The 27,421-nt window shown below is 46.3% G+C and overlaps 1 protein-coding gene across 1 annotated transcript; it reads left to right on the top strand.

Annotated features, from left to right (window-relative positions):
• Nucleotides 1-1,883: 1,883 nt before the first annotated feature.
• Nucleotides 1,884-25,481, top strand: TGFB1 (transforming growth factor beta 1). Its single transcript, XM_083369124.1, has 7 exons — nucleotides 1,884-3,232; nucleotides 12,432-12,595; nucleotides 13,239-13,368; nucleotides 14,668-14,745; nucleotides 19,119-19,275; nucleotides 20,405-20,561; nucleotides 23,039-25,481. Exons 1-7 carry the CDS (start codon nucleotides 2,839-2,841, stop codon nucleotides 23,195-23,197), a joined length of 1,239 nt encoding a protein of 412 aa, XP_083225250.1. The 5' UTR covers nucleotides 1,884-2,838; the 3' UTR covers nucleotides 23,198-25,481.
• The last annotated feature ends 1,940 nt before the right edge of the window (nucleotides 25,482-27,421 follow it).

The following is a 27,421-nucleotide window of genomic DNA, read 5'->3' as shown; positions in this document are numbered from 1 at the left end:
GAAGGTCGCAAAAGGAGATCACGTGAGCCCAGGACACTGCAAACGACATAAATGTGAGGACTGCCTGTATATTGGGGGAGGGAATATAGAAATACAGAATAGAATAGAATAGAATGGAATAGAACAGAATAGAATAGAATAGAATAGAATAGAATGGAATAGAATGGAATAGAATAGAATGAATAGAATAGAATAGAATGGAATAGAATAGAATGAATAGAATAGAATAGAATAGAATAGAATAGAATAGAATGAATAGAATAGAATAGAATAGAATAGAATAATGGATTGAAGAATAGAATAGAATGAATAGAATAGAATAGAATAGAATAGAATGGAATAGAATAGAATGAATAGAATAGAACAGAATAGAATAGAATAGAATAGAATAGAATAGAATGTCAAAGTTGGAAGGGACCTTGGAGGTCTTCTAGTCCAACCCCATTCAGGCAGGAAACCCTATCCTACCCCCTTTCAGACAAATGGTTGTCCAGTCTCTTTCCTTAGCTAGTTACCCTATAACAACCTCCTGAATCTGCAGCCCAAAATTGGATTTCGCCACATGTAACCTGGTTTGAATGCAGTTGGGGGTGTAACTCAACCCCAAAGCCCCCTTTCCCCCCCCCCAATGCAGCTGCTCCGAAATAGCTCCCTTGGCTACGGCTGGAATTGCCCTCTCGCTTGGCATGTGGCGAACCATCTTATATCAGGATACGTGAAACGGAGGGGTGGGGGTGGGGAATGAAATTGACTGTCCGGTGAACTTAAGGCCTCTGAGAAAGACGAGGCTTTAAATATCTGGTGACGGAGAAGTTGTGAAACTGAACCGTGGACCGGGAGCGTAGCCAGGAAACTTGGTGTGAACAGAAAATGGATGGAGGTGTGTTTTTTTCCCCCCCACCCATATCGTGATTTGTAAAGAGGGTCTTGGTTTTTTGCAAGTGGCGTCGCTTACTTGCTTAGCTCTATTCCACCCTGGCCTGGAAAGGAGGGCGGCCACGTGCCACGATCCACATAAATCTCCTATCTGATGGCTACGTGGCTCCAATGTCCATTCATGCTATAACCTACCTGTGCCCACCTCGTTCTCAGCTTCCATGGCACAGCCCAGGGGAAGAGGCTCTGCCACTTTCCCCAATTAAGGAATGACTTTGGGGTGCCTTATTTAAAGGGGAGAGGGGAGTCTGCAAATAAAGAATGCGGAATAACAAGAGTTGGGAGGGACCTTGGAGGCCTTCTAGCCCAGCCCCTATACATTGTCAGATGCCTGTCCAATCTCTTCTGAAAAGCCTCCAGTGATGGAGCACCCACAACTTCTGGAGGCAACTTCTGAAGCTCCCCTGGTTAATTGTTCTAACTGTCAGGAAGTTTCTCCTTAGTTCCAGGTTGCTTCTCTCCTTGATTAGTTTCCATCCGTTGCTTCTTGTCCTGCCTTCAGGGGCTTTGGAGAATATAGCTTGACTCCCTCTTCTTTGGGGCAGCCCCTGAGATACTGGAAGACTGCTATCACGTCCCCCCTCGTCATTCTCTTTGATAGACTAGACATTCCCAGGTCTCTCAATTGTTCATCTTGGATTTAGCCTCTAGACTCCTTATCCTCTTTGCTGATCCAGAATAGGAGGCATCCCTCCCGGCCTTGTTTTACCTGGCGGTGAATACATTTCGCTGTTTCTCAGCTTTTGTTTGTTTGAGAAAAGAGAGGGATGGAGAGAAAGGGAAGGCGGTGGGGACGAAAGGAAAAAGAGAAGGTAGATAGGTAGGGTAGATGGGAAAGAAAGAAATGCAAGAACCTCCTTCCTTCCTTCCTTCCTTCCTTCCTTCCTTCCTTCCTTCCTTCCTTCCTTCCTTCCTTCCTTCCCTCCCTCCCTCCCTCCCTCCCTCCTTCCTTCCTTTCTTCTCTCTTCTCTCTTCTCTCTTTCTTTTTCTTCCTTTATTCCTTCCTTCTATTCTCTTTCTCTTTCTTTCTTTCTTTCTTTCTTGCTTTCTTTTTCTTTCTTTCTTTCTTTCTTTCTTTCTTTCTTTCTTTCTTTCTTTCTTTCTTTCTTTCTTTCTTTCTTTCTCTGTCTCTTTCTTTCCTTCCTTTCTTTTCTTTTTCTTTCTTTCCAGAGTAACTGTCCACCACTCTCTCCCTGAGTGCAAGTTATATACAGCGCACTGTTTTCCCTCCACTTCCTGGGTGGAGCCGGTGCCGGGGAGAGGCAAAAAACGGCTTTATAAACCTCCAAGCTCGCCGTCAGCAAGTCCCGACAAGAGTGGTGAAATTACAGCCCTTTCCGCAGAGGAAGACAGGGACGGGCCAGTTGGCTCCAGGGGAGGAGAAGTGGTGGCATCTGCCAGGCCTGACCCAGCGGCTCGCCTTTCCCCGGGACCGCCTGCCTGCCTGCCTGCCTGCCTGCCAAGCGTGGCCCTCATTCTGCTGAGGTCCCGAGGCCTCTGGCTTGTGACAGCTTCTCAAGCACCCTCAACCCTTCCTGAAGCGAAGCCGGACGACTCTGCAGGCGTCTGCCCAGCGCGGGGCACGGGAGCCCTCTGATCCGGTGCCAGGGGTGAGTTTGGATAGATGCGGCATCCGGACGCATGGGCTGCCTCGCTGGTGCCAGGCAGTAGCGTGGGTCTCTGCCCCTCCTGGAAACCGGCTGCCTGAACGCTGAGCCGGCTCAGACTGGAGAGCGCTTGGAGGGTCTTTCAAGCCCTTCGGCTGGACGGCTGCTGGGCAGCGCGAAGAAGAAGAACGGAGAAGATCTTTTGAGAAGAAACTCTCAAGAGCTCCTCGGCTGGGAAGTGAGAGGACTCTGAGCCGCGAGCTGCCAGCCGAAGAGGAGAGGAAGCACCGTCACGATGGGGTCAAGAAGCGGCAACAGGCCCCGGGGCTTCTTGGGGCCACCGGGGGTCTCGCAGCAGGCCACGGGCTGGCTCCTCCTTCTCCTGGTGGTCCTCCAGCAGCTTTGCTCCACCTGGGCCTTCTCCACTTGCAAGACCCTGGACATGGACCTGATGAAACGGAAGCGGATCGAGGCCATCCGGGGTCAGATCCTGAGCAAACTCAAGTTCCCCAAGCCCCCCGAAGTGGAAGACTCGGAGCCCAGGGTCCTATCCGAGGAGGTGATGGCCCTCTACAATAGCACCTTGGAGGTTATCCGGGAAATGGCAGCCGAAGAGCCGCAGGAGACCGTCCACGAAGAATACTACGCCAAGGAGGTGCACCGTTTCACGATGCTCTCCATCGACCACCGTGAGTCCAGGCAGGGGAGGGGGGAGGGGGGCAGGCACGGCGAAGGGGGGCACCGGGGCACTAGAAGTCAGAACAGATTGGCCCTTCGTTGGTCGGTGAGCGGGCTGGCTTGTGACGCTGGCTGCAGGCTGACCCAGATCCGGAAGGAAGACGATGCTTCCTCCATTGATGGAGATGAAGGAGAAGGAACGATCTCAACCAGCTCCGGTTCTCAGGGTTTGGGGACTTCATCAGCCCTCTAGAAGGAAATTTGGAGGGGGTTTTTTGGGGGGGGGGCGCCCCTTTTGAAAAACTGTTCAAAACGTGTGAGTCAGAAAAGAGGCTTTTAAAATTCTGGAGTTTTCATCCAGCATAGAGCAGGGGGTGCCCAACTTTGGCAAATGGAAGACTTGTGCTGGCTGGGGAATTCTGGGAATTGTAGTCCACAGGTTGGACATCTCTGCCATAGACCGTCACTGCATCTTCTGGACAGCCACTTGTCTGCAACGGTCTAGGGTCTCCTGCTTGAGCAGGGGGTTGGACTAGAAGACCTCTAAGGTCCCTTCCAACTCTGTTATTCTGAGGAGAAGGAAGGGGTGGGGGTGGGGGGGAGAAGGAGAGAAGGGTTCTCCTGCCTGAGCAGGGGGTTGGACTAGATGACCTCCAAGAGCCCTTCCAGCTCTATTGTCTATGGAGATGCTCAGTCCCAAAGGTGCTTTTATAGGAAGCAACTGGACTTTGTTTTTCTTTGAAAAAGCACCTTTGGAATTCCAGCTGTGTTCTTCTGAGTAGGGAGAGGGAGGAGGAGGATGAGGAGAAGCAGAGAAGGATTCTCCTACCTGAGCAGAGGGTTGGACTAGATGACCTCCAAGGTCCCCTCCATCTCTATTATTTTAAGGAGGAGCGGGGGGGGGGGAGAAGGAGAAGCAGAGAAGGTTTTCTTGCCTGAGCAGAGGGTTGGACTAGATGACCTCCAGGGTCCCTTCTAGCTCTATTATTCTGAGGAGAGGGAAAGTGCGGGGGGGGGGTGGGAGAAGCAGAGAAGGGTCTCCAGCCTGAGCAGGGGGTTGGACTAGATTACCTCCAAGGTCACATTTATGACGGTCGCAGTGCCCCGAGGCGACGGGATCCCCTTTTGACGACCTTCTGACAAGCAAAGTCAATGGGGAAGCCAGGTTCACTTAACAACCGGGTTGCTAACTTAACAAAGGGCAGTGATTCGCTTAACAGCCGAGGCCAGAAAGGTTGTAAAACGTGACAACACACACTTAACAAACATCTTGCTTAGCAACAGTAATTTTGGGCTCGGCTGCCGTAAGTTGGAGACTCTCTGTACAATACAATGGAATGGAATAGAATAGAAAAAACACAACACAATACAACACAAGGAGTTCTCTGACCCCGTTTGACCTTGCTGATGCCAGGATACCTGCCTCCTGACATCACAATGCAAATCCTACCCTTTTGTACCTGCCTCACAATATCACACACAAAACACGTTCGGGAGGCTTTGCGTTGCAGTGCGCCAGAGTTGCTCCTCTCCATCCTGCCAATTTCTGCCCAAAGACAAATCCCAAAGACCCGAGACGGCTTCCGGCAACTTAACTGGGCTCCCGTCGGAACCCAGCTTGGCCGCCTGACGCTGACTTTCAGAAAGGGGGTCCTGTGTAGAGGAAAGAGGCAAGCGCCGGCCGAGGAAAACGTATCTCGCTGGCTTCTGCAGGGGGCGGCGATGAAATCCCGGGCGCTTTTCTCCAAAGGGGGAAAAAATAAAATAAAATAAAGTGGGCCTCGGTTTCACTTCTGCAAGCCCAATCAGCGGTTTTAGGAGGAAGTGTTTCCCCCCCCCAAATTTATTTTCAGAAAAGGGTGGGGGTGGGGGGGATGAGCTCTTGATGCTTCTCCCTTAATTCTTGGCTTCTTTTGGTATAATTCCCCCCCCCCAATGTTACATTTGTAGAAACTCTTTTACTGAACCAAAGCAGGGGCCGGGAGCAATGAAGCGGATGTGTTTTTCTCTGGCTGTTTTCGCAAGCTCAGCTTTGCCGGCGGGGAGGAGCAGTGGCGGGTGCAAACCGAAGTTGGTTGGGCAGGCTTGAGGTCCCGCATCCGGCGGTGGTGAGAACGTTTGGCCCTTGTACAGGTAAGTCCTCGGCTTACGGCCACCGTCGAGCCCAAGCAAGACAGACGCTAAGGGACTTTGGCGCCATTTTATGTCCTTTCTTCCCAGGGTCAGTAAGTGGATCCCTGCAGTTGTTAGTCACACGGTTGTTAAGAGAGCCCGGCTTCCCCCATTGGCTTGGCTTGTCGGAAGGTCACTTGACCCCGGGCCGCTGCGACCGTCATAAATGTGAGTCAGTTGCCAAGCGTCTGAATTTTGATGACCTGACCAGGGGGATGCTGCAACGGTCGTTAAGTGTGAAAAATTGGTCACGAATCGCTTTTGTCAGTGCCGTTGTAACTTCAAACAGTCACTAAATGAGTGCTTATAAGCCAAGAACTACCCAGACCAAAAGCCGAACTAAATTACAGAATAAAAGTTGGAGGTCTTCTAGTCCAACCCTCCTTTTCAAGCAGGAAACCTGGTAACATTCCAGATTTACACATGCAGAGGAGCGCTTGGCACAGCCAGGCCAAAGCTGGCGCCTTCTATTTTCAAATTCTGGGGCTCCTTAGCAGCTCTGGAGAGCCAGAATTAACCAGGATCCTCTATCAGGGCCTGAAGCTAAAAAAAAAACAAAACACAGGAGCCCAGCAAGCTAGGGCAAGGAAGAAGTTGGCCACCAGGTTTACTGTCGCCAACCTTCACAAGCCGTGTTTTGTGGCCACCCTGTTGGGCACGTCATTCCTCCGGCTTGGGGCTTCCAACCTGTGCAAGAAGAAACTACAAATGCAATCCAGAGACTTGTGAAGAAAGAAGAAATGTTTCCTTCCTAAAAGCAAAAGCGACTGCCTTTTGGGGCAGCTGCAGAAAAATGGGGCACAGCCCGCAGAGTTTTACAGGGGGAGCTTGTCCTGGCTTGGAAGCGTCTTACGTGCCGATTCTAGGGTGACCCTTGAGGGCTGTGTGTTGGTCTGCTTTCTGCGTATGTCTGTCGTTGTGAACATGCAGTTCCTCTGGGAGACCTAACTGAACTAACCCGTCTGCATCTGCAGACCTTATCCTTTGATATGTGGATTAGGTCTGGATAACTGGCCAAGTTTAGTCAATTGGCTGAGTTTCAGCTTGACTGCCGGTCATGCGCCGGAGACACGGATTCTCCGTCCGTTGTGGATTCTGTTGATGTTTTAAAAGGAAGATGGAAGATGGGTATAAAGAATGACATATTGGGCTATAAAACTTCCCACAGGCTGCAAAATTAGCATCCGGACTTCTGGGAACTGAGCAGGGAGGAGATGACAGACAGAGGAGAGAAGGGGAGGGGAGGAGAGGGGGGGGACAAGAGTCTGCCGAAAAGACGCAGATCCCACCCAGATTGCAGCCAACTCCGTCTTGGTTCAAGGTGTAATTACCTGCTGGGTGTGGCTGGCGTGTCGCCTGAACAAATCCAGGAGCCCTCCGGGCGTGGGAGGCAACCTGGGTAGTTCTTGTGGTCTCCTAGAAGGTAAGATGGATTCTCTATCGTTCCCCCTTCTCCCCCCCTCCCGGCACGTGCCAGCCAGCCCGGGAATCCGGGAAAAGGTTTGTGTAAGCACAAGAAGACTTTTCCGTAGGTGTGTGTTGTGCTGTAGGGCTTAATTCTCCCAAAAGGGGGTTTGGCCTGGATGGGTTTCTGTGGGCTGTGCCAAAAGAGAGAGAGAGAGAGAGAGAGAGAAATGGACCATTTTTTCTTTTTTGCTGTTTGTGCGATCCACTTCACTTCCATCGCTCGACTCCTGAATGCAGGTGGTCCTTGATTTACAACGGTTCATTTAGCGGCCAAAGTTTCAGCAGCCCTGAAAAAAAAAACGACGACTGATGATCCTTTTTCACACTTGTGACTATTACAGCATCCTCAAATTGATCAAAATTCAGACGTTTGGCAACTGACTCGGGGTCACGTGATCATCCCCTTTTGCGACCTTCTGAACAAGCAAAGTCCACGGGGAAGCCAAATTCGCTTAACAGCCGTGTGACTAGCTGAACAACCGCGGTGATTCGCTTAGCAAGTGGGCCAAGAAAGGCGATAATATGAGGCAAAATTGACTTAACCACTGTCTCGCTTAGCAACATAAATTTGGGGCTCATAGTGGATCGTAAGTCGAGGACTACCTGTATAAACTGAGCCAAGCCCACTTAGCAATAGATGGTCTGGTTCTGTTGCCAAATGGCATTTATGCTCACTTGGAGGGTGTGTTTCTCTTGGATTGCTTGCTGGTCGCCTGAGGTAGACTGCTTCTGCCCCTGGAGGCTCCATCAATTTAGCCACCCTAGTTCACTGGCTTTAATCATCATATCCTGCTGATTGTGCATGAGGGCCCGTTCCCCCCTCCCGTAAATTTTTCCCGAGCTCCTCGTGCAAATTTTTCTTCCCAATCCTGCAAAAAGACAGAAGAGGCGGAAGGTAAAAAAAAAAAAAAGAAATTAAGATTCTAAAATTTGAAGGCCTCAATCTGGCACTTTATGACAGCTGATATGACAGCAGTCATATCCAATCTTTGAGAGGTATGTGTGTCAACCTATTCTCCAAAGAGAAGGCAGGATAAGAAGCAACGGATGGGAGAAACTTCCTGACAGTTGGAATGATTAGCCAGTGGAACTACCTGCCTCCAGAAGATGTGGTTGCTCCATCGCTGGAGGTTTTCAAGAAGAGACTGGACAAGCACTTGCTTAAAATGGCATAGGGTTTTCTGCCTGAGATGGGGGTTGGACTAGATGACCTCCAAGGTCCCTTCCAGCTCTGTTATTTGGTCAAGTGCAATGAAATTGTAGCCATTTTCACATCATGCCAGCCCGCCCAGCCTACCAAAGTGGCACTGCCCAGCATCACCAATTCATCCCATCCATTGCAGAAAGCCCGAAGCCCTGCCATGAAAAGTAGCAAGGGCGCCTGGGTGCGCGTGCAGAGTGCTATTCCACAGACAACCCCCGAGTGGCTTCTGTGGTTTTACTGTCACCCAGGGGAGAACGAGAGAAGTCACACAAGAGGCGAGATTCAAAGACTCTAGCCCCACGTGTGTGTGTGTGTGTATGTGTTGGGGAGCGCACGTTGTGGGGAGAGCTGACACATCCGGTAGCATGACTTAGCAAAGCCTTTGGGCTGGTGATAAGCTGATGCTCCAAAGACGGATGTCTTGTGCCCCTTCCCGGGGATAAGGACCCCCGCCTGGTCCCTAAACCAACTTCCCCTTGTGGCTTCAGGTTCTTCTCCCCCCAGAAGCCCCATCCGGCTGTTTTGTCTCCTCCCACAGCAACCCCAAAGCCGTGGGGAGACTTGCCAGATCCAGAGGCTCAGCCAATGGTGTCATTTCTGTGGGGTAAATCAGAACAGAACAGAACAGAATAGAATAACAGAGTTGGAAGGGGCCTTGGAGATCTTCTAGTCCAACCCCCTGCTCAGGCAGGAAAGCCCATGCCATTTCTGACAAATGGATGCCCCATCTTTTCTTGAAAACCTCCAGTGTCCACAGCTTCCGGAGGCAGGTTGTTCCACTGAATAATTGTTCTGACTGTCAGGAAATTTCTCCTTAGTTCTGGGTTGCTTCTCTCCTTGATGAGTTTCCATCCGTTGCTTCTTGTCCTGCCTTCAGGTGCTTTGGAGAATAGGAGTTGGAAGGGACCTTGGAGGTCTTCTAGTCTAACCCCCTGAAGTGAAGATCCAGGGCTAGATCAGAAAAAGCAATAGGCCTACAATGAATCATATCTGCCACGGTACCGGTGGTTCATACCTGCGTCCCCAGTGAGGTTTACAGTGAAGTAAGAAGAGGATTTGTACTCCAAAAGGGAGGGCTTTTTTAAAAAAAAGGCTTGGCAACTTGAGGATAGGTGGACTTCAACTCCCAGAATTCCCCAGAGCTCATTCTTTAAATTGGTTGGATGTTAACTCCCAGAATTCCCTAGCCAGCATGTTTTAAGACTAAATGCAAGGCCTTCTTTTTAGAAACCCTTTTCTGGACCCGATCCCATTTCGCAGCAAGGAAAACTGAGGTCAGCAGGGGATCGAGTTCGACTTCTAATTTAGGGGAGCGAGTAGGGCCAAACCGGTTCCTCCTTTGTTTTATTTCTTTATTTATTTGTCATGTCGGAAAGTCCCAAAATAGTTTGGGAATTTCCTCCGGCTGATAAGGCCGCAGGCCTTATCTTTCTTTTTGCAGCTGTAAAACATCAGCTGTAAAATTCCTTTTTCCCCCCCCTGCCCCCCCTCCCCAAGAAATTGCGGTCACTCTCCTCCCCGCGGCCATGTCATCTGGAAACAATGAAAAAAGGATGACCACATCCAAACTCGAAGAGGGGAAGTGGGAAACCCGGGGGCCAGTTTCTCCTGTCATGCCACCGATAGGGAAGTGGTTCCTAGTGGTGGCGGCTGGGATGCTGAGGAGAGGGGAAGGCAACTTTCCTGCTTCTCTTCCCCCCCTCCCCCCCAGGGCTTCTGTCCTTCGAGGAGGGGTGCCCAAACTTGGCAACTTTTAAGACTTGCAGACTTCAACTCCCAGAATTCCTCAGCCAGCACAGCTGGCTGAGGAATTCTGGGAGTTGAAGTCCGCAAGTCTTAAAGTTGCCAGGTTTGGGCACCCCGGTTTTAAGGGACGCAGGGACAGAGCAGCTATTTGCAACCGAGGCCGCTGAGGCTGGGCGAGGGGGAAAAAAAAATAAATTGGCAACTTCAGAGATGACCCCACGACTGAGTCAGACTCCCAACATCTGGAAGGGAAAACACTATATGATTTCATGGGAGCTTGAAGGACGCTCTCTGGAAAAATGCGATTCTGTTTTTCACCAGTTCTTCCTGGGCTGGTTGGATAAGTTCACAGTTCTGCAAGTTTACATTGGCTGCTTTCTGCAGAGGGAGGGCAGAAGAGCAGAGAAAGCCAATCTCCTTAGGTCAGTTGGCAACCTGGGGATTGATTCTTTCTTTCTTTCTTTCTTTCTTTCTTTCTTTCTTTCTTTCTTTCTTTCTTTCTTTCTTTCTTTCTTTCTCTCTCTCTCTCTCTCCCTTCCTTCCTTCTTCTTTCATGCTTTTTCTTCTTTCTTCCTTTTCCTTTCTTTTTCTCTATCCTCTTTCTATCTTCTTTCTTTTTTCCTTTTCTCTTTCTTTTTTCTTTATCTTCTTCCTTCCTTCCTTCTATTCTTTCTTTCTTTTTCTTCCTTCTTATCCTTCTTTCATGCTTTCTCTTCTTTCTTCTTTCCTTCTTTTTTGCTTTTTCTTTATTTTCTTTCTTTTTCTCTATCTTCTTTTTTTCTCTTCTTTCTTTTTTCCTTTTCCCTTTCTTTTTTCTTTATATTCATTCTTTCTTTCCTTCTTTTCTTTCTTCTTCTTTCTCTTCTTTCTATCTTCTTTTTTCTTTTCTCTTTATCTTCTCTCTCTCTCTCTCTCTCTCTCTCTCGTTTACTTGCTCTCTTCTCTTTTATTAGAAATACAAGATATTTTGTTTTTCCTCCTCCGAAGTTTTTCTTCCTTTCTTCCTTCCAATTTCCTCGCCCTGGATTCTCTCTTTGTTTTCTCCAAATTGCTGTGTCCTGTTTGTTTGCAACGGAAGACGGTGCATATTTTTGAAAAAACAAAAAAAACCCCGAACGGTCCTTAATGCTGTGGTTGGAGACTTGGAGAGAAACTGGAAAAAAAACAACAACAAACAAACCCGTGATCTCTGTCTGTTTGACCAAAGTCAAAGCTCCTTTGATCTCACGAGGAAGAGAAACTTTAAAAATAGTCTCTTCCTGTAGCCAAAATAGATGCTGTGACGAAGTAGTCGTCCGGGCAAAAAAACCCGAGGTTGGGCTGAGGTTGGTGTGCGTCTTCTGGAAATCGGCCGATTTGCCTGGATGGATGGCGGGATGAGCTAGACTTCCGAAAACAACTGACCTCCAGAGGTCATACAGCTGGGCCTGACCCATAGAGCTGGGCTTAGATCTTGAATACAAAACCTGCGGATTGATTTGCTGATTCTGCTGAGTTGCCTTCAAAGGGAGCCGGAGGTGATGAATCTTCCTGAGTAACCATTTGAAGTTACAGTGAAAAAAATGCGACTTATGACTGCTTTTCACACTTATAAACGTCGCAGCATCCCCACGGTCACAAATTCAGGGCAACTGACTCACAGTTATGACGGTTGCAGTGTCCCGGAGTCACGTGACCCCCTTTTGCAACCTTCGGATGAGCAAAATCAACGAGAAAGCCAGATTGGCTTAACGATTGTGTTACTCATTAAACAGCTGCAGTGGTTCACTTAACAACTGTGGCAAGAAAGGTCATAAAATGAGGCAAAACTGCCTCACTTAGCAACAGAAATGTTGGACTCGATTGTGGTCATAAGTGGGGGAACTACCTGTAATTTAAATGTGGTTAATAAATAAACTCGGCAAGACCATCACCTCAGGCCAGACAATAGTTCTCGTTTGAATGTTGCTTGTGATATGAACAGAGCCATTGTGCTTTGTTAACAGGGGTCTCCAAACTTGGCTGCTTTAAGACTTGTGGACTTCAACTCCCAAAATTCCTCAGCCAGAATTCTGGAAGTTGAAGTCCACAAGTCTTAAGGCGGCCAAGTTTGAAGACCCCTGGTTTAAAAGCTTGTGTGAATTGGATCATGATGGCCTTTTTCTCGGGATAAGCTCCTGGCTGCATTATTGTGAGGCTGAGACAGAATTTTTCCACCTTAGTCACTTTTAACATGTATGGACTTCAACTCCCAGAATCCCCCAGTCTGGTTGCTCCTTTCCCTCCTGGCTGAGAATGCTGGAAGATGTAGTCCTACCAATCTCTGAAGACCGAGGGGTGTCCAAACTTGATGACTTGTGGACTTCAACTCCCAGAATTCCTCAGCCGTCATGTTCAAATCCACAAGCCTTAAAAGTTACCAAGTTTGGAGACCAGCCCCCGCTCTAAAACAGTAATGAAACTTATAATGAGTGAACCCAGGAATTCCACCACTAGCCTGCTTCCAAATGGGCGGGCTTCAACTCCCAGAATTCCCATGCTGGCTGGGGAATTCTGGATCCTGCAGTCCATTCATCTCAAAGTGGCCAAGGTTGGAAGAACTTCAGCTAATCTCCTGCAATGCTTCCTCTCTCCTGTCTCAGCAAGCTACGGCGATCAGTACAAGAAGGATGACCAAAATGTCTACTTTGGATTCGAAATTGTTCCAATCCGACAGGTCCTTAGTGACCCCAACCTGCTGTACCGTGCAGAGCTGAGGATGCACGCCTCTGGGAACGGACAAGAGCAGCGAATGGAGCTTTACCAGGTAAGATGGGGTGGAATGTAGTCTGGATTCCCAGAAGGGAGGGGCTGCCTTCCAGAGACAGCCAAGCTAAGATAGTTTGTGTGGGAGAAAGAGGGTGAAGACAGCTCCTCCTTCACCGTTCCCAGAAGATACAGGCAGTCTTTGATGTAAACCATTCGTTTACGTGACGACAGAACTGAAAGGAGATCTCTCTGATTCTCTCTGATTGGTAGCTTTAAGATTGGTGGACTTCAACTCCCAGAATTCCACAGGCCTTAAAGTTGCCACGGTTGGACGCTCCTGCTGTTAACGGAAAGGGAAAGGAAAAACGAACCGTCTCTAAATTTCTTTTAGTATGAAATGTTATCGCAGCCTCACTTGCACAACTGACTGCCCGTTTCTCTTTTTGTGGCGAGGTTAAATGACACTGCCAAAGGGGCCACTTTTTTTTTGGTGGGGCGGGGGGAGGAAACTTTGCCTCTTGGTTCTGCCCCAAGAGCAGAAAAATAGCACCGAAATGTTTTTGAGGACTAGAACCTTTTTCTTTCAAAACCGAAAGCTCAAAAGCTGGAGGAGAAACCAGGCAGCGTATTTTGTCCGGCTGGGTAAAGGTGCACAGAGGCTGCTCCTTCTTATGCCTCTTGTCTTGTCCGTCTCTCCTTAGCAAAAAGCCCACTCGGGGAACGACTCCACTTGGTACTACCTGCAAGGGCTGTCGGTGAAGCTGAAGAGCGAAAAAGAATGGCTCTCCTTCGACGTCACCAACGTCCTCCGGTTGTGGCTCGCAAGCAGAGGTAGGGTGGAAGGAGGCTGCGTGACTGGGGTGGCCCTGGGGACTCGCGCCCCTTTGTGCCAACCGAAGGGTAGACTTCAGTTTTCAGAAGCCGGTTTGCAGATAAGGCAGGGCGGCTCAAACGTAGCAGCTTTGAGGTGGGTGGACTTCAATTCCCAGAATTCTGGTGAGTTCTGAGGAATTCTGGGAGTTGAAGTCCACCCATCTTAAAGCATGCTGGCTGGGAATGGTGGGAGTTGCAGTCCACCCATCTTAAAGCACACCGGCTGGGAAGGGTGGGAGTTGAAGTCCACCCATCTTAAAGCACACCGGCTGGGAATGGTGGGAGTTGCAGTCCATGCATCTCAAAGTATGATGGCTGGGGAATTCTGTTTGGGCTGTGTTTCTCAGCTTGGCCGCTTTAAGATGAGTGGACTCCAATTCCCAGAATGGCTGGCTGGGGAATTCTGGGAGTTGCAGTCCACCCATCTTAAAGCACGCTGGCTGGGAATGGTGGGAATTGCAGTCCACCCATCTTAAAGCACGCCGGCTGGGAAGGGTGGGAGTTGCAGTCCACCTATCTTAAAGCATGCTGGCTGGGAATGGTGGGAGTTGCAGTCCACGCATCTCAAAGTATGATGGCTGGGAATGATGGGAGTTGCAGTCCACCCATCTTAAAGCATGCTGGCTGGGAATGGTGGGAGTTGCAGTCCACGCATCTCAAAGTATGATGGCTGGGAATGATGGGAGTTGCAGTCCACCCATCTTAAAGCATGCTGGCTGGGAATGATGGGAGTTGCAGTCCACCCATCTTAAAGCATGCTGGCTGGGAATGGTGGGAGTTGCAGTCCATGCATCTCAAAGTATGATGGCTGGGGAATTCTGGGAGATTTTCAAGAAGAGGCTAGATGGTTACTTGTCTGAGATGATATAGGTTCTTCTGCTTAAGTGGAGGCGGGGGGCTGGACTAGAAGACCTCCAAGGTCCCTTCCAGCTCTATTCTACTAAGAAAGCATGCTGGCTGGGGGAATTCTGGGAGTTTGAAGTCCACCCATCTTAAAATTGCCAAATTTAAATAACCTTGGGGGGAATGGTATATGCCAACCTACTCCAAAGCTGGAAGGAGGCATCTGATAAGAACTTCCCCTGAAATGGGCAAAAAGCCTTTTGCTTTAAGCACACTTCGATTCTGCTTTTGGGCCAGGGGGCTTCTCTGAAACAGCGTGCTGGCTTTAGGGAGAACTCCAATCCTCACACACACACACACACACACACACACACACACACACACACACACCTAATCCTAATGTATGTATTTCAGACGAGCTGGGAAGATTTCGACTTAGCACTCATTGTTCCTGTGATGGGAAACGAAATGATCTAACAATAAAAATCGAAGGTAAGTGCTGGGCAAAGGGGAGGGGGTCTGGGTTGGGGGGGGGGTGTCTGCACCTGGCCAAGTTGTCATTTGACCCCATTGTTTATTAAGTTATCTAAATCATGGTTGTGGCCCCCATACACCATCGTGGGCTAGAATCTCTGGGGAGACGCCAGTAGTCCTCGCCTTATGACTATTCCCTTAGTGGCTTCTTTGAAGTTACAACAGCGTTGAAAACACTGGCTTATACCCAGTCTTCACATTTATGACCGTCGAAACATCCCTGCTCTCAGGGGATCAAAATTCAGGCACTTGAGTCACATGTTTGCCATTTACCAACAGATTTGCTTAACAACCATCTGAGTCTCATAAAACCCCAATAAAAGAAGGTTGTGAAATCAGACCTGGCTTACTTAACAACCCCCCACCACCACCACTTAGCGGTCGTAAGCCGAGGACTGCCCATAATAGGCTGGGGGACGAGCCTTCTGCTCTTCATCGCAGTTCGTGCCTGCCACGATCCTTGCAAAGATTCGTTTCATTGTATTATCTTTCTTTCTTTTTTACATTAAATTTTTTTTAATCCCATTTATATCCCGCCCTTCTCCGAAGACTCAGAGCGGCTTACAATCTAAGCACAAATCAAATGTGCTTAGCATTAAATTTTTATGCCGCCCGTCGGCCCTGCAAGGTGACGCTGGGTGGCTTAGGGCTTGGTTTTTTGTGTTTTTTTCCCTTTTGATTTTATCTTTACAACATTCCTGCAGCCGGGAAGCCTCTCCGTGGAGCTAAGCTAGGGTGGGCCCCGCCACGTGAGTCAGGGCTGCCCGGCAGGCAGAACTAAACCTTGCCAAGCCAAGCCAGCTTCTTAGCCTGTCCGATGACTTCTGCTTTGTAAACAGAAGCTTACGGGGTCAGCGTGGGATGCATCAATGCACACACTGTGTTCACAGAGCAGCATCACACCTTTGCAAGCCCCGTCCAGGCTAAGGATAATTTGCAGGGAATTGAAGAGAAAAAAAAACGAAACGAAAACCCCAGCATTCAGAAGATAAATCTTTGGCTGTCACCTTAATGGGGGAGTCGAGACCCAGGTCCTGACTAGAGGCCTCATTTGTCTCCCCCTCCTGCTCCCCCAGTGCCCCCCTTTCGCACATCTCTGCTGCCTGCACAACCTCACACTCAAGAAGTGACAACTGCAAGTCACACAGTCAGATTTCCTTCTGGGAATCTGGCCGAGCCAGGCTTCCTTCTTCTGAGGCCTGCCGCTCTTTCTTTCGTCCAGAGATTTGGGGGTGAAGGTGTGGGGCTGGCAGAGGGTAATGTGTATGCCAGCTGTGCCAAGCCCAGGGACCCAGTTGTGTTTGTCTCTCTGTGTGTGTGTGTCTGTCTGTGTGTGTATGTGTGTGTCTCACACACACATACATCCATGAGATACACCCTGCTGAGACTCTACGGGATTGCTGAAAATTGTGCACACTAACATCCACACGCACACCAGCCCAGCTTGCCCCACTGGCTGAGTTATGTCAGCTAAAAGAAAGTAACAGTATAACGGAGTTGGAAGGGACCTTGGAGGTCATCTAGTCCAACCCCCTTCTAAGGCAGGAGACCCTATACCATTTCAGCTGGTCCAGTCCCTTCTTAAAAACTTCCAGTGTTGGAGCATTCACAACTTCTGGAGGCAGGCTGTTCCACTGGTTAATTGTTCTAACTGCCAGGGAAGTTTCTCCTTAGTTCTCTCCTTGATTAGTTTTCACCCCTCACTTCTTGTCCTGCCTTCTGGTGCTTTGGATAATAATAATAATAATAATAATAATAATAATAATAATAATAATAATAATAATAATAATAATAATAATAATAATAATAATAATAAATGATAATTTTATTTATATATGGGTTGACCCTCCTCTTCTCTGTGACAGCCCCTCAAATGTCTGTGGAGCTTCTCAACCATCTGGGTCACAGTTATCCCGGAGTTGCTTTTCCAAAGTTCAGTTCAGAACTGAAGAAGCTTCTTGGTTGAGAAGTGAAACGTTTTCAAGAAAAAAAGGACTAAGGAAGTCCAGTTGCCTTTTGAAATCCCCAAGGTGCTTTTTTAGGAGGTAACTGGACTGGCTTGTTTTTCTCTGAACACCTTTCGCTTCTCATTCCAAGAAGCTTCTTCCGCTCTGACTGGATGGTGGGGGAACGGAAGGATTTATACTCCTCGCAGACAGCAAAAGCAAAGAGAGCAAAGGAGCAAGCTGTCTGCAAGGAATGTATAAACCCTTTCATTCCCCACCATCCAGTCAGAGCTGAAGAGGTCATCTAGTCCAGCCCTCTGCTCAGGCAAGAAAACCTTTCCTGCTTCTCCCCCTCCTTCGCCCCTCCCCTCCTCCTCAGAATAATACAGCTGGAATTCCAAAGGTGCCTTTTCAGGAGGCAACTGGCCTTTTTTTTGTTTTTCTTTGAAGACGTTTCGCTTCTCATTCAAGAAGCTTCCTCAGCTCTTTCACTCCCCACCATGCAGTCAGAGCTGAAGAAGCTTCTTGGGTGAGAAGTGAAACGTCTTCAAAGAAAAACGGAAAAAGGCCAGTGGCCACCTTAGGGACAACCACGACCTGGATGACTGGGAATCTCCATAGCCATCTGCCTTTGGAAAAGCATCTTTGGGATGGCCCCTCAAATATTGGAAGACTGCTATGGTGTCACCCCTAGCCCATCTCTTTGTTAGACTAGGCCAAGGGTAGGCAACCTTGGCTCTTTTATGACTCATGGACTTCAACTCCCAGAATTCCCGAGCCAGCCATGCTGAGGGGAAAGGGAGAGGTTTCCAAGCTGAGCCATGCTGGCTCAGGAATTCTGGGAGTTGAAGTCCACGAGTCATGAGGGGGCCATAGTTTCCCCCACGCTGGCTCAGGAATTCTGGGAGTTGAAGTCCACGAGTCATAAAAGGGCCAAGGTTGCCTACCCTGGACTAGACATACTCAATTTCCGTGACCGTCCGTCGCATATGTTTTAGCCTCCAGTCCTCTAATCATCTTTGGTGCTCTTCTCTGCACTCTTTCTAGAGTCTCAACATCTTTTTTGTGTCATGGTGACTGAAAGTCTGCAGGGGACACTGGCCATCAGGATGGGGCCATGTGCAGAGTCCACTGTAGGGGTCCTGCTTGCCAGGCATACACCCTTCTTGAGTATTTGGCAGCCAAAACACACCTAGCACAGTCATTTCTCCCTAAACTTCCTCCCAAATTAGAGCAGAGGCACCTCTGGGTGAGCACGCCAATCTCTCCTTCCCGTTTCAGTCTCAACGTTTCCGCCGGAGTTGCCGGCCACTCCCCCTCCATCGTTCGTGGCTGAGGTTGTGCATGTTGAGTCACACAGGGAGGCAATAGGCTCTCTCTTGGGTGACGTCCGGCTTACAAAAGCCTTGGTCAGATTTTTTTTTGCAAGGAATTACTGACCTTCGGCTCCCAGGGTGGCGATCGGGGGGGGGGGAGGAGAAGGGGGTGAGGGAAAGACAGTTAAGGTTCTTTGATTTGTCTGCCAAGGTTGCATCATGTGCTCGGATGCTCAGAATGTATGAGTAATGAGTTAAGAGGAAAGGTTTGGTCAAAGGATGGTCAAAATGATGCAGGAGTCACTTCTGAATATGGGAAGCTACCTCCCTTCCCTTCCCTCCCTTCTCTTTCTTTCTCAAACTTGGCAACTTCAAGACGGGTGGACTTCAACTCCCAGAATTCCCCAGCCAGTCTTGAAGCTGTCAAGATTGAGAAACACTGTACTATATTACAAGTAGACCTTAAATTTTGACCGATAGCTTAGTGGCTGTTCAAAATTACAGCAGACCTCCCCAGAAGGAGAAACTTCCTGACAGTTAGAATAATTAACCAGTGGAACAACCTGCCACCAGAAGTGGTGAATACTCCAACACTGGAAGGTTTTAAGACAAGACTGGGCAGCCATTTGTCTGAGCAGGGGGTTGGATTAGATGACCTCCAAGGCCCCTTTCAACTATTCTATTCTATTCTGCTCTGCTCTGCTCTGCTCTGCTCTATTCTATTCTATTCTATTCTATTCTATTCTATTCTATTCTATTCTATTCTATTCTATTCTATTCTGTATTTCTATTCTATTCTGTATTTCTATTCTATTCTATTCTATTCTATTCTATTCTATTCTATTCTATTCTATTCTATTCTATTCTATTCTATTCTATTCTATTCTGTTGAAAGTCGAGGACTACCTGTAATTTGGATCCTTCCTTCCCTCCTGATGCATCCTCGTTAAAATTTAGAGCAGTTTTCCAGCTGAGTTTTGAGGAAGTCGCAACAGATTCCCAATTCAATGGAGCCTCCCGTGTCACTTTGCGGAGAATGCCAATCAGTGACTCCACTTTCCTTTTGCAGGCATCACAGTCAGAAGAGGGGACCAGGGCCCATTAAGTCTGGACACAAAGCAGCGGCCGTACCTGCTGATCATGTCCACCACTCCAGAACGAGCTGATTCCTCAAGTCACAAGCGGAGAAAACGGGCTGCTCCGGATGCAGAGTTCTGCAGCAGTCAGTAAGTCGCTGTCAGGGGTGACCAGCCAGACCCAGACAGGCAGAGTCTGAGCTAACTACTTCATTGCGTTCTGCCTCTCATACAGGAATCTCCCCAGACTGGCAGTCACCGAATAGATCAGCCTCCAAGGAACTTTGGGAGAGTCTTCCTAGCCCTTTTCCGCTTGAGCAGAGACTCCAGGCTAACTTTGTGCTTGATCCCTGCTAGGCTGGGTGCTTCCCGCCATCAGCTGTTTTAAAACTTGATTGATTGATCAAGTTGATCGATCAATCAATCAATCAATCAAATAAATATATGATACAGAGACATCCTTCCCCCTTGTGCCATCACTCTGCTGAACACCTAATTCTCAAAATACTGTCTTATGTCTATTTACCCATGTAGTATGGCTGTATTACTATTACCTTTCTCATCTTTTCTACTACCTTCTCTTATTGATATCTTTATTATGATGATTATTATTCTGTTGTTTTGCATGTACACTGAGAACTTCTGCACCAAATTCCTTGTGGGCCTAATCACACAAAGTATTCTGTTCCGTTATGTTATGTTATATTATATTATTATTATAATATATCATATTATATCATATTATATTGTATTATATTATATTATTATATTATATTATATTATATTATATTATATTATATTATATTATATTATATTATTATATTATATTATATTATATTAATTATATTAATTATATTAATTATATTATATATATTATATACTATACTATATAATATTATATTATATTGTATTATTATATTATTATATTATTATATTATATTATATAATATTATATTATATTATATTATATTATATAATATAATATTATATTATATTATATTATATTATATTATATTATATTATATTATATTATATTATATTATATTATATTATATTTATTATATTATATTATATTATATTATATTATATTATATTATATTATATTATATTATATTATATTATATTATATTATATTATATTATATTATATTATATTATTATATTATATATTATATTACATTACATTACATTATTTCCGCTCCATTCCATTCATAAAATTGGAGGTTCCAAAATTCAGAGCAAAAGGACTTAAGGGCATTTTTATGGCTCCTTTTTCCTAGATCACCGGAAGCAAAGAATTGCTGCGTACGCCGTTTCTACATCGATTTCCGAAAAGATTTAAAATGGAAGTGGATCTACGAACCCAAAGGCTACTATGCCAATTTCTGCATGGGGCCTTGTCCCTATCTCTGGAGTTCGGACACTCAGTACAGCAAGGTAAGGGAAAGCGTTTGCCCTCTGGCCAGGGTGGTCAAAAAAGTCAAGATGGTGCCATCAACACACTTATTGGGGTTTTTTTATACTATTTTTTTTTTTGCTTTTCAACTTTTTTTATACAAAACTCCAAAAAAAGGGAATTATTTTTTTATTACAAAAACAAAAAATAAACCACATATTAAAAATGTGTATTTTTTAAAAAAGAGACACGTAGTCCTTAACTCACAACAGTTCATTTAGTAACCATTCAAAGTTACAAGGGCCCCCCAAAAAGTACCTTATGACCGTTTTTCACCCTTACGACCGTTTCAGTATCCCCCGAGGTCACCTGATCAAAATTCAGACGCTTGGCAACTGACTCGTATTTATAGACGGTCGCAGTGTCCCGGGATTATGTGATCCCTTTTGACGACCTTCTGACCAGCAAAGTCAATGGGGGAATCCAGATTCACTTAACAACCATGTCACTAACTTAACAACTGCAACGATTCATTTAACAACTTTATGGCAAGAAAGATTGTAAAGCTCACTTAACAAATGTCTCACTTAACAACAGAAATTTTGGGCTCGATTGTGGTCGTAAGTCGAGGACTACCTATATACATATATTATCTCCCCCTTAGCTGAATATTGATATTGCAAGAATGTTTTTTTTTATTGAAAAGTTTTACAATACATTTTATCTTTAGCAAAACAAAACCCCTCCCAACCCCCTCCCCTCCCACCCTCTTCCCACTCCCCAACCCTCCCCAACCCCTCCCTCCCTTCCCCCCCCCCCAACTTCCCAGAGCTGAGTACAGGGTATAAAATACAAACAATCATAATCTAACTTATGCAAACAATCCTAAACTATTTAAACTATCACACTTTAACTCATATAGATAAACTCCAAACGTATATATATCATATCAATAATTATTCAAATGCAAAAAAATACTTTTTAGTCCCATATTTGCTCCGTAGTATCTCTCTGTTGCAAATAGTCTTTCAGGTACACTAAGATCTTTACCATATCCTCGAAATTAAAAATTACAATCCATTCTTCTGTAATCAGTAATTCTACCTTTTAACTAGAAATCTTACTGCCATAGTGATATTGCAAGAATGTTAATTCCCCATCCCTTGTGAAGCAGGCCCAACATTTTTAAACTTCAAACTATATTTGCAAGTTATGGAACGGTTAAGCCCTTGTTGGCTTTTTAGGAGTTTAATGGCCATGCTCTGTGGACACCCCTGGTTTTCTGCTTGGGTTGTTTTGATAAAGGAGGAAGGATAATTAATTTCCTGGCTTTGGATGAAAAAACAGGGCACCGAGCCACCCTGCGGTTGGTTTGCAGGCTGGCACCTCCCTCCGGAGAAGGCATTAGCTAAACGTTGCACAAGGGACTGGCATTTGACCAGCCAAGATTGATGGCCGGTTAGGTTCAAGATGGTAGGGAAGAAAGAGGTGGGTGGCCCAGACCTGTGATGAAGGCTTCGTTTGGATGGCTATCCAATCCAATCCAATCCCATCTCTTTATTATGGTGTTTGACCAGCTTTTAACCATAAAAAGAGTACAATAAAAGACAGGAACACAACAATTGGTTACTAGAGTAGGGAAAAAACAATAGGAGAATAAAACAGACTTTCCAATTAAAAATTTTGCACACTTGGGAAAGATATTCAATCATCTGAAGGGTAGAATATAGCATAGCATAGCATAGCATAGCATAGCATAGCATAGCATAGCATAGCATAGCATAGAATAGAATAATGGAGTGGAGGAATAGAATAGAATAGAAAATAGAATAGAATAGAATAGAATAGAATAGAATGGAATAGAATGGAATGGAATGGAATGGAATGGAATGGAATGGAATAGAATAGAATAGAATAATGTAGTGGTGGAATAGAATAGAATAGAATAGAATAGAATAGAATAGAATAGAATAGAATAGAATAGAATAGAATAGAATAGAATAGAATAGATAGAATAGAATAGAATAGAATAGAATAGAATAGAATAGAATAGAATAGAATAGAATAGAATAATGGAGTGGAGGAATAGAATAGAATTAGAAATAGAAATAGAATAGAATAGAAAATAGAATAGAATAGAATAGAATAGAATAGAATAGAATAGAATAGAATAGAATAGAATAGAATAGAATAGAATAGAATAGAATAGAATAGAATAGAATAGAATAATAGAATAGAATAGAATAGAAGTGACTGTCCAGTCTCTCCTTAAAAACATCCAGTGTTGGAGCACCCACAACTTCTGAAGGCAACCCGTTCCACTGATTAATTGTTCTGTCAGGAAATTTCTCCTTAGTTCCAGCCTGCTTCTCTCTTTGCTCTTCTTCGTACTTTTTCCAAAGTCTCAACACCTTTTTTTGTCATGTGGTGACCAAAACTGGATGCCATACTCCAGGTGTGTGGCCTTGCTATGAAACCTTGGATCTCTAAGCAGGCTGTTTTTGTCTCCTCCGCATAGGTCCTCGCTCTCTACAACCTGCACAATCCCTCGGCCTCAGCTGCACCCTGTTGTGTCCCCGATGAGCTGGAACCGTTGGGCATCATTTACTACGTCGGGCGACAAGCCAAAGTAGAACAACTTTCCAACATGATTGTCAAATCCTGCCGGTGCAGCTGAGAAATAGGATGGGTTGCGGACTTGGGATTGCCGTTCGGGTCAGGTTGGAACGTCTGAAAGATCCCTCTGGGGAAGGAGTCAGGACTGCGAGGACGCCGGCTTCGTTTTTCCCCTCTTCTAAAACCTCCTGCCTTTTTTCTTTCATCTGTTTATTTTTGTCTTCCCAAAAAAGGCATTTTTCTTTCTCTCTCTCTCTCTTTTTTTTTTAAAAAAACACAAACAACTTACCGTATATTATTATTATTATTATTGTTGTTGTTGTTATTGTTTGGTAAATTTATGTTTTTTGGGGGGGAGGTGAGGATTCTTTTTATATTATTATTATTTGGCTTCGGTGGTGGAGAGGACTTTCTCAGGAGAGAGAGGAAGAGGAGGAGGAGGAGGAGGAAGAAGAAGAGAGACACGGATGTACCACCAAGAACAGGCCGGGAAGAAGAAACCATCTCTTTGCTAAAGAGAAGTGCAAGGAAGCAACTTCCTGCAAGACAGCAGAAAAGAAAGAACTCAATTAAAATTTGATCAGGGTTCAGGAATTGTAAAAAAAAAAAAAAAGGATAAAGCCGCTGAAGGGCTGCCGTGTTGACTTTGGAACAGTGTCCGGAATTTGTCTAGTTTGGAAGATCCAGGGGGATGTTCTCCAGATGCCCAAACTTTGGGGGAGTTCTTGGGTCGCTGGACGATGCCCGATTTACTGCTTTTGGACCTTGTGGGGAAGGGAAGACGTCCCCCAAAGTGGATAAACTCTGCTTTAGACTCTGTCTGGCGGCACGTCGATGCGGCCGTTTGGACAATGTTCGGACCTCGCTCTTTGAAAAACCCCCAAAACTGGATGGGGTGAACGACTCTTCTTCCTATCTTGTGGTTCTGCCGGCCCCACGTCCCCCTCCCCATACCGGTTTCCCAGAGAAATTGGAGGGGGGAGGAGGAAAAGGAGTGGGGGGGCTCTTTGGGGCTCATACAGCGCTGGGATAACCACGAAAAGGCGGGCTGGATTGGGCTACTCCAGCTGTGGAAAGAAATACTACGGGTCGTCCTCAACTTTACGGCCACAATTTCCATTGCTAAAGCAAGTCGTCCGGGCGAGTTACGCCCCATTTTATAACCTTCTTTCGTTAAGCCAATCACTGCGGTTGTTCAGCGAATCCGGTTTCCCCCATCGACTTTGCTTGTCGGAAGCTGGGTTGTGAAAGCCGCAAAATGGTGATCACGTGACCCCCCCACCGCCCACCCCCCACCCCGGGATGCTGCAACCATTATAAACACACGTCAGTTGCCAAGTGCCCAAATTTTGATCCGCTGACCCTGGGGATGCTGCGAATGTCATAAGTGTGAGGACTAGGTGTAAGTTGCTTTTTTTCCAGTGCCTTTGTAACTTAACAGTCGCTAAAAGAATGGTATGGAGGATTTTCAGTTATCCAGCTCATGGCTGTCCCGAAGGTGCTTTTTCAGGAGGCAAGTGGACTTTGTTGTTTTTTAGAATAGGATAACAAAAGGGACCTTGGAGGTCTTCTAGTCCAACCCCCTGCTCAGGCAGGAAACCCTATACCATCTCAGACAAGTGTTCAGTCTCTTTTTAAAAACCTCCGTTGTTGGAGCATCCACAACTTCTGGTGGCAAGCTGTTCCGCTGATTAATAGTTCTCGCAGTCAGGAAATTTCTCCTTAGTTCTAACTTTCCCCCCCAGGCCCCACAAGAGAAGGGAAGGGTCTGCCAAGATCAATTTTGCCTTTCTCCCCTAATCTTAGTAGTACAGCTAGTCCTTGGCTTACGACCACAATTGAGCTGAGAATTGATGTTATTAAGTGAGACATTGGTTTGGCGAGCTTTGCCTCATTTTGCGACTTTTCTTGCCACGTTTAAGTAAAATCGCTGCCGTGGTTAAATTAGTAACCTGGTTGTTAAGTGAGTCTAGCTCCTCCCCCATTGACTTGGCTGGTCAGAAGGTCGCAAAAGGGGATCACGTGACCCTCCCCAGGACACGGCAACTGTCATAAATACGAACCAGGTGTCCAGCATCCAAAATGTAAATCAGGCGACCGCAGGGATGCCTCGATGGTCGTAAGTATGAGAATTGTCACAAGTCCCTTTTTTTCAGTGCCGTTGTAACTTTGAACGGTCACTAAATGAATTGTTGTAAGTCGAGGATGACCTGTATCGGCAGTAAATTCAGACACCACGAACTGGACGGGTTCGCACAAACGCTCAACCGAAAACCCGCATTGGTAAATGGCTGTATTTATGTAACATGCAATTTCCAAACCAATAAAACCATATTGTGGCTTCATGCAGTGGCTTGTTTTACACACAACCTGGTAAGGAAAGATCTGCATTTATCCTGAACTAGATCAGGGATAAACCTGGGCCGGGCATTAGCCCAGTACTGTAATTTGGTAGGGATACCCGGGAAGCGGGGGGAGGGTGTCCAAAAAAGTGAGGATCTTAACCCCCGTCTGCAGATGTCCATGCTAAGCAGCTTTGAATGCTTTAATTTGTGTGATTAGACACAGAAGGAATTTTGTGTGGCAGTGTGGCAGCTTTCAGAGTACATGCAAAGCAAGAGAAATATCATCATCATTGCAGGATGGAAGCTGTTCCCAGTAAGGCTGCCTTTTGCAACTGACTGATAGCGAATTGTCACTTGGACATCGGCATTGACATCAGTCAATGGCAAAAGGCAGCCTTCCTGGGAACTGCTTCCATCCTGTGACGAGATTTGCAATACCATCAATTCAAACATCCACATCTGCCTATCCCAGGTTCTTGGTAAGGACTCCATAGGCAGACAAAAATGCCAAATCCAGTCTGAACATCTGGCTGACTGTGCGATGATCAGTAACAACAACAACCCTGGTGATGATTTTTGGGGGATGTTTTAATGGACGTTGAAGGAATCCAATCTGTTTGGTTTGTTTAGGATCCCATCGTTGCAGGAACATGGTTTAATTTCAACCCAGATTGAGATGTTATCAGAACAAGCCTGCTGATTGAGTTTGGGGAGTTGGACTGTTTTAAAAATCTGTAGATCTGTTTTTCTCAGGTGGCTGTATATCATAAATCTACATTATAAATGGATACATAAAGGTAGTCCCCGACGTACGACCACAATGCCTGCAGGTGGCTCAGGGCCTTGGAGCGAGCCCAGTTGTGACGTTTATGACTCAAGAGTAGCGTGCCAATCAATAAAACGGACCAATGGGTCAGCTGGGTTCAAGGCAGTGGTGGGATTCAAATAGGGGAACAACCGGTTCTCTGTGTGGACGCTGCTTCCGGAAGTCCATTCTGGGCCTGGCCAACAAAAAATTAGCTACCGGTTCTGCCGAAGTGGTGCAAACTGGCTGAATCCCACCACTGGCCTTGTGTGAATGGACCCATGCCTGCCTCTGAGAGGGCTTCTTGTTATTGTGAGGAGGGAAAGAAGTGTTGACTTTGATGCCTTGAGCCGAGACAGGATCCAAATTTAACCCATCATAAAATGCACCCACTCCAAAAAAATATAGGTTTTGCATCATTCGGCTCGGCTTTGTGTCGCTGGATAAGGGCTTGAGATAACGGCCTTTTCAAACAGCCCCAGGGAGATTAATAACAATCATCCTAACAGCAGAGCGCTTTTTCTTTTTCCGCTCCCTATAAATGCATTTCCTGATCAGATTGTGAGACTCGTAAGCAACGCTCCGAGAGGCGGAACAAATTCCCAGGAACATCTGGCTCCTCCGGCGAAAACAGCAGCCGACCAGGAGCTCCTCTATTGTAAAAGAGGCACTCAGCATGCGGAACAATAACACCGCTTTGCATCCCAACAAAAACAAACAGCCTCCACAATTATGTTTGAGCCCCAAAATAGCCCTGGCTTTCTTCCTCTGCAGGCTGCAGGGGAGAAGAGAGAGAAAAACGAAAAGAAAATTCCAATTTTTATTCTGACGGACAGATGGCAGAGATGTGTGTTTCTCTCTCTCTCTCTCTCTCTCTCTCTCTGTGTGTGTGTGTGTAAAAAAGCACTTTCAGGGGCTTTTGAACGGCCTGCACAACTTTGGCATGGTTGAATCCCTGAACAAGACAATTTTAAAGAGTTGTGGGGGAGAGAAGATCCATCATCTAGAACAGGGGTAGGCCACCTTGGCTCTTTTATGACTTGCGGACTTCAATACCCAGAATTCCCAAACCAGCCATGCTGACTCAGGAATTCTGGGAGTTGAAGTCCACAAGTCGAGAGCCAAGGTTCCCTAT

This window comes from Vipera ursinii, assembly GCF_947247035.1.
Source record: "Vipera ursinii genome assembly, chromosome: 9".
In the NCBI taxonomy this organism is placed as follows: Eukaryota; Metazoa; Chordata; class Lepidosauria; order Squamata; family Viperidae; genus Vipera; species Vipera ursinii.
The sequence above is the reverse complement of the archived record's forward strand: the minus strand, read 5'-3'. Positions and strand labels throughout refer to the sequence as shown.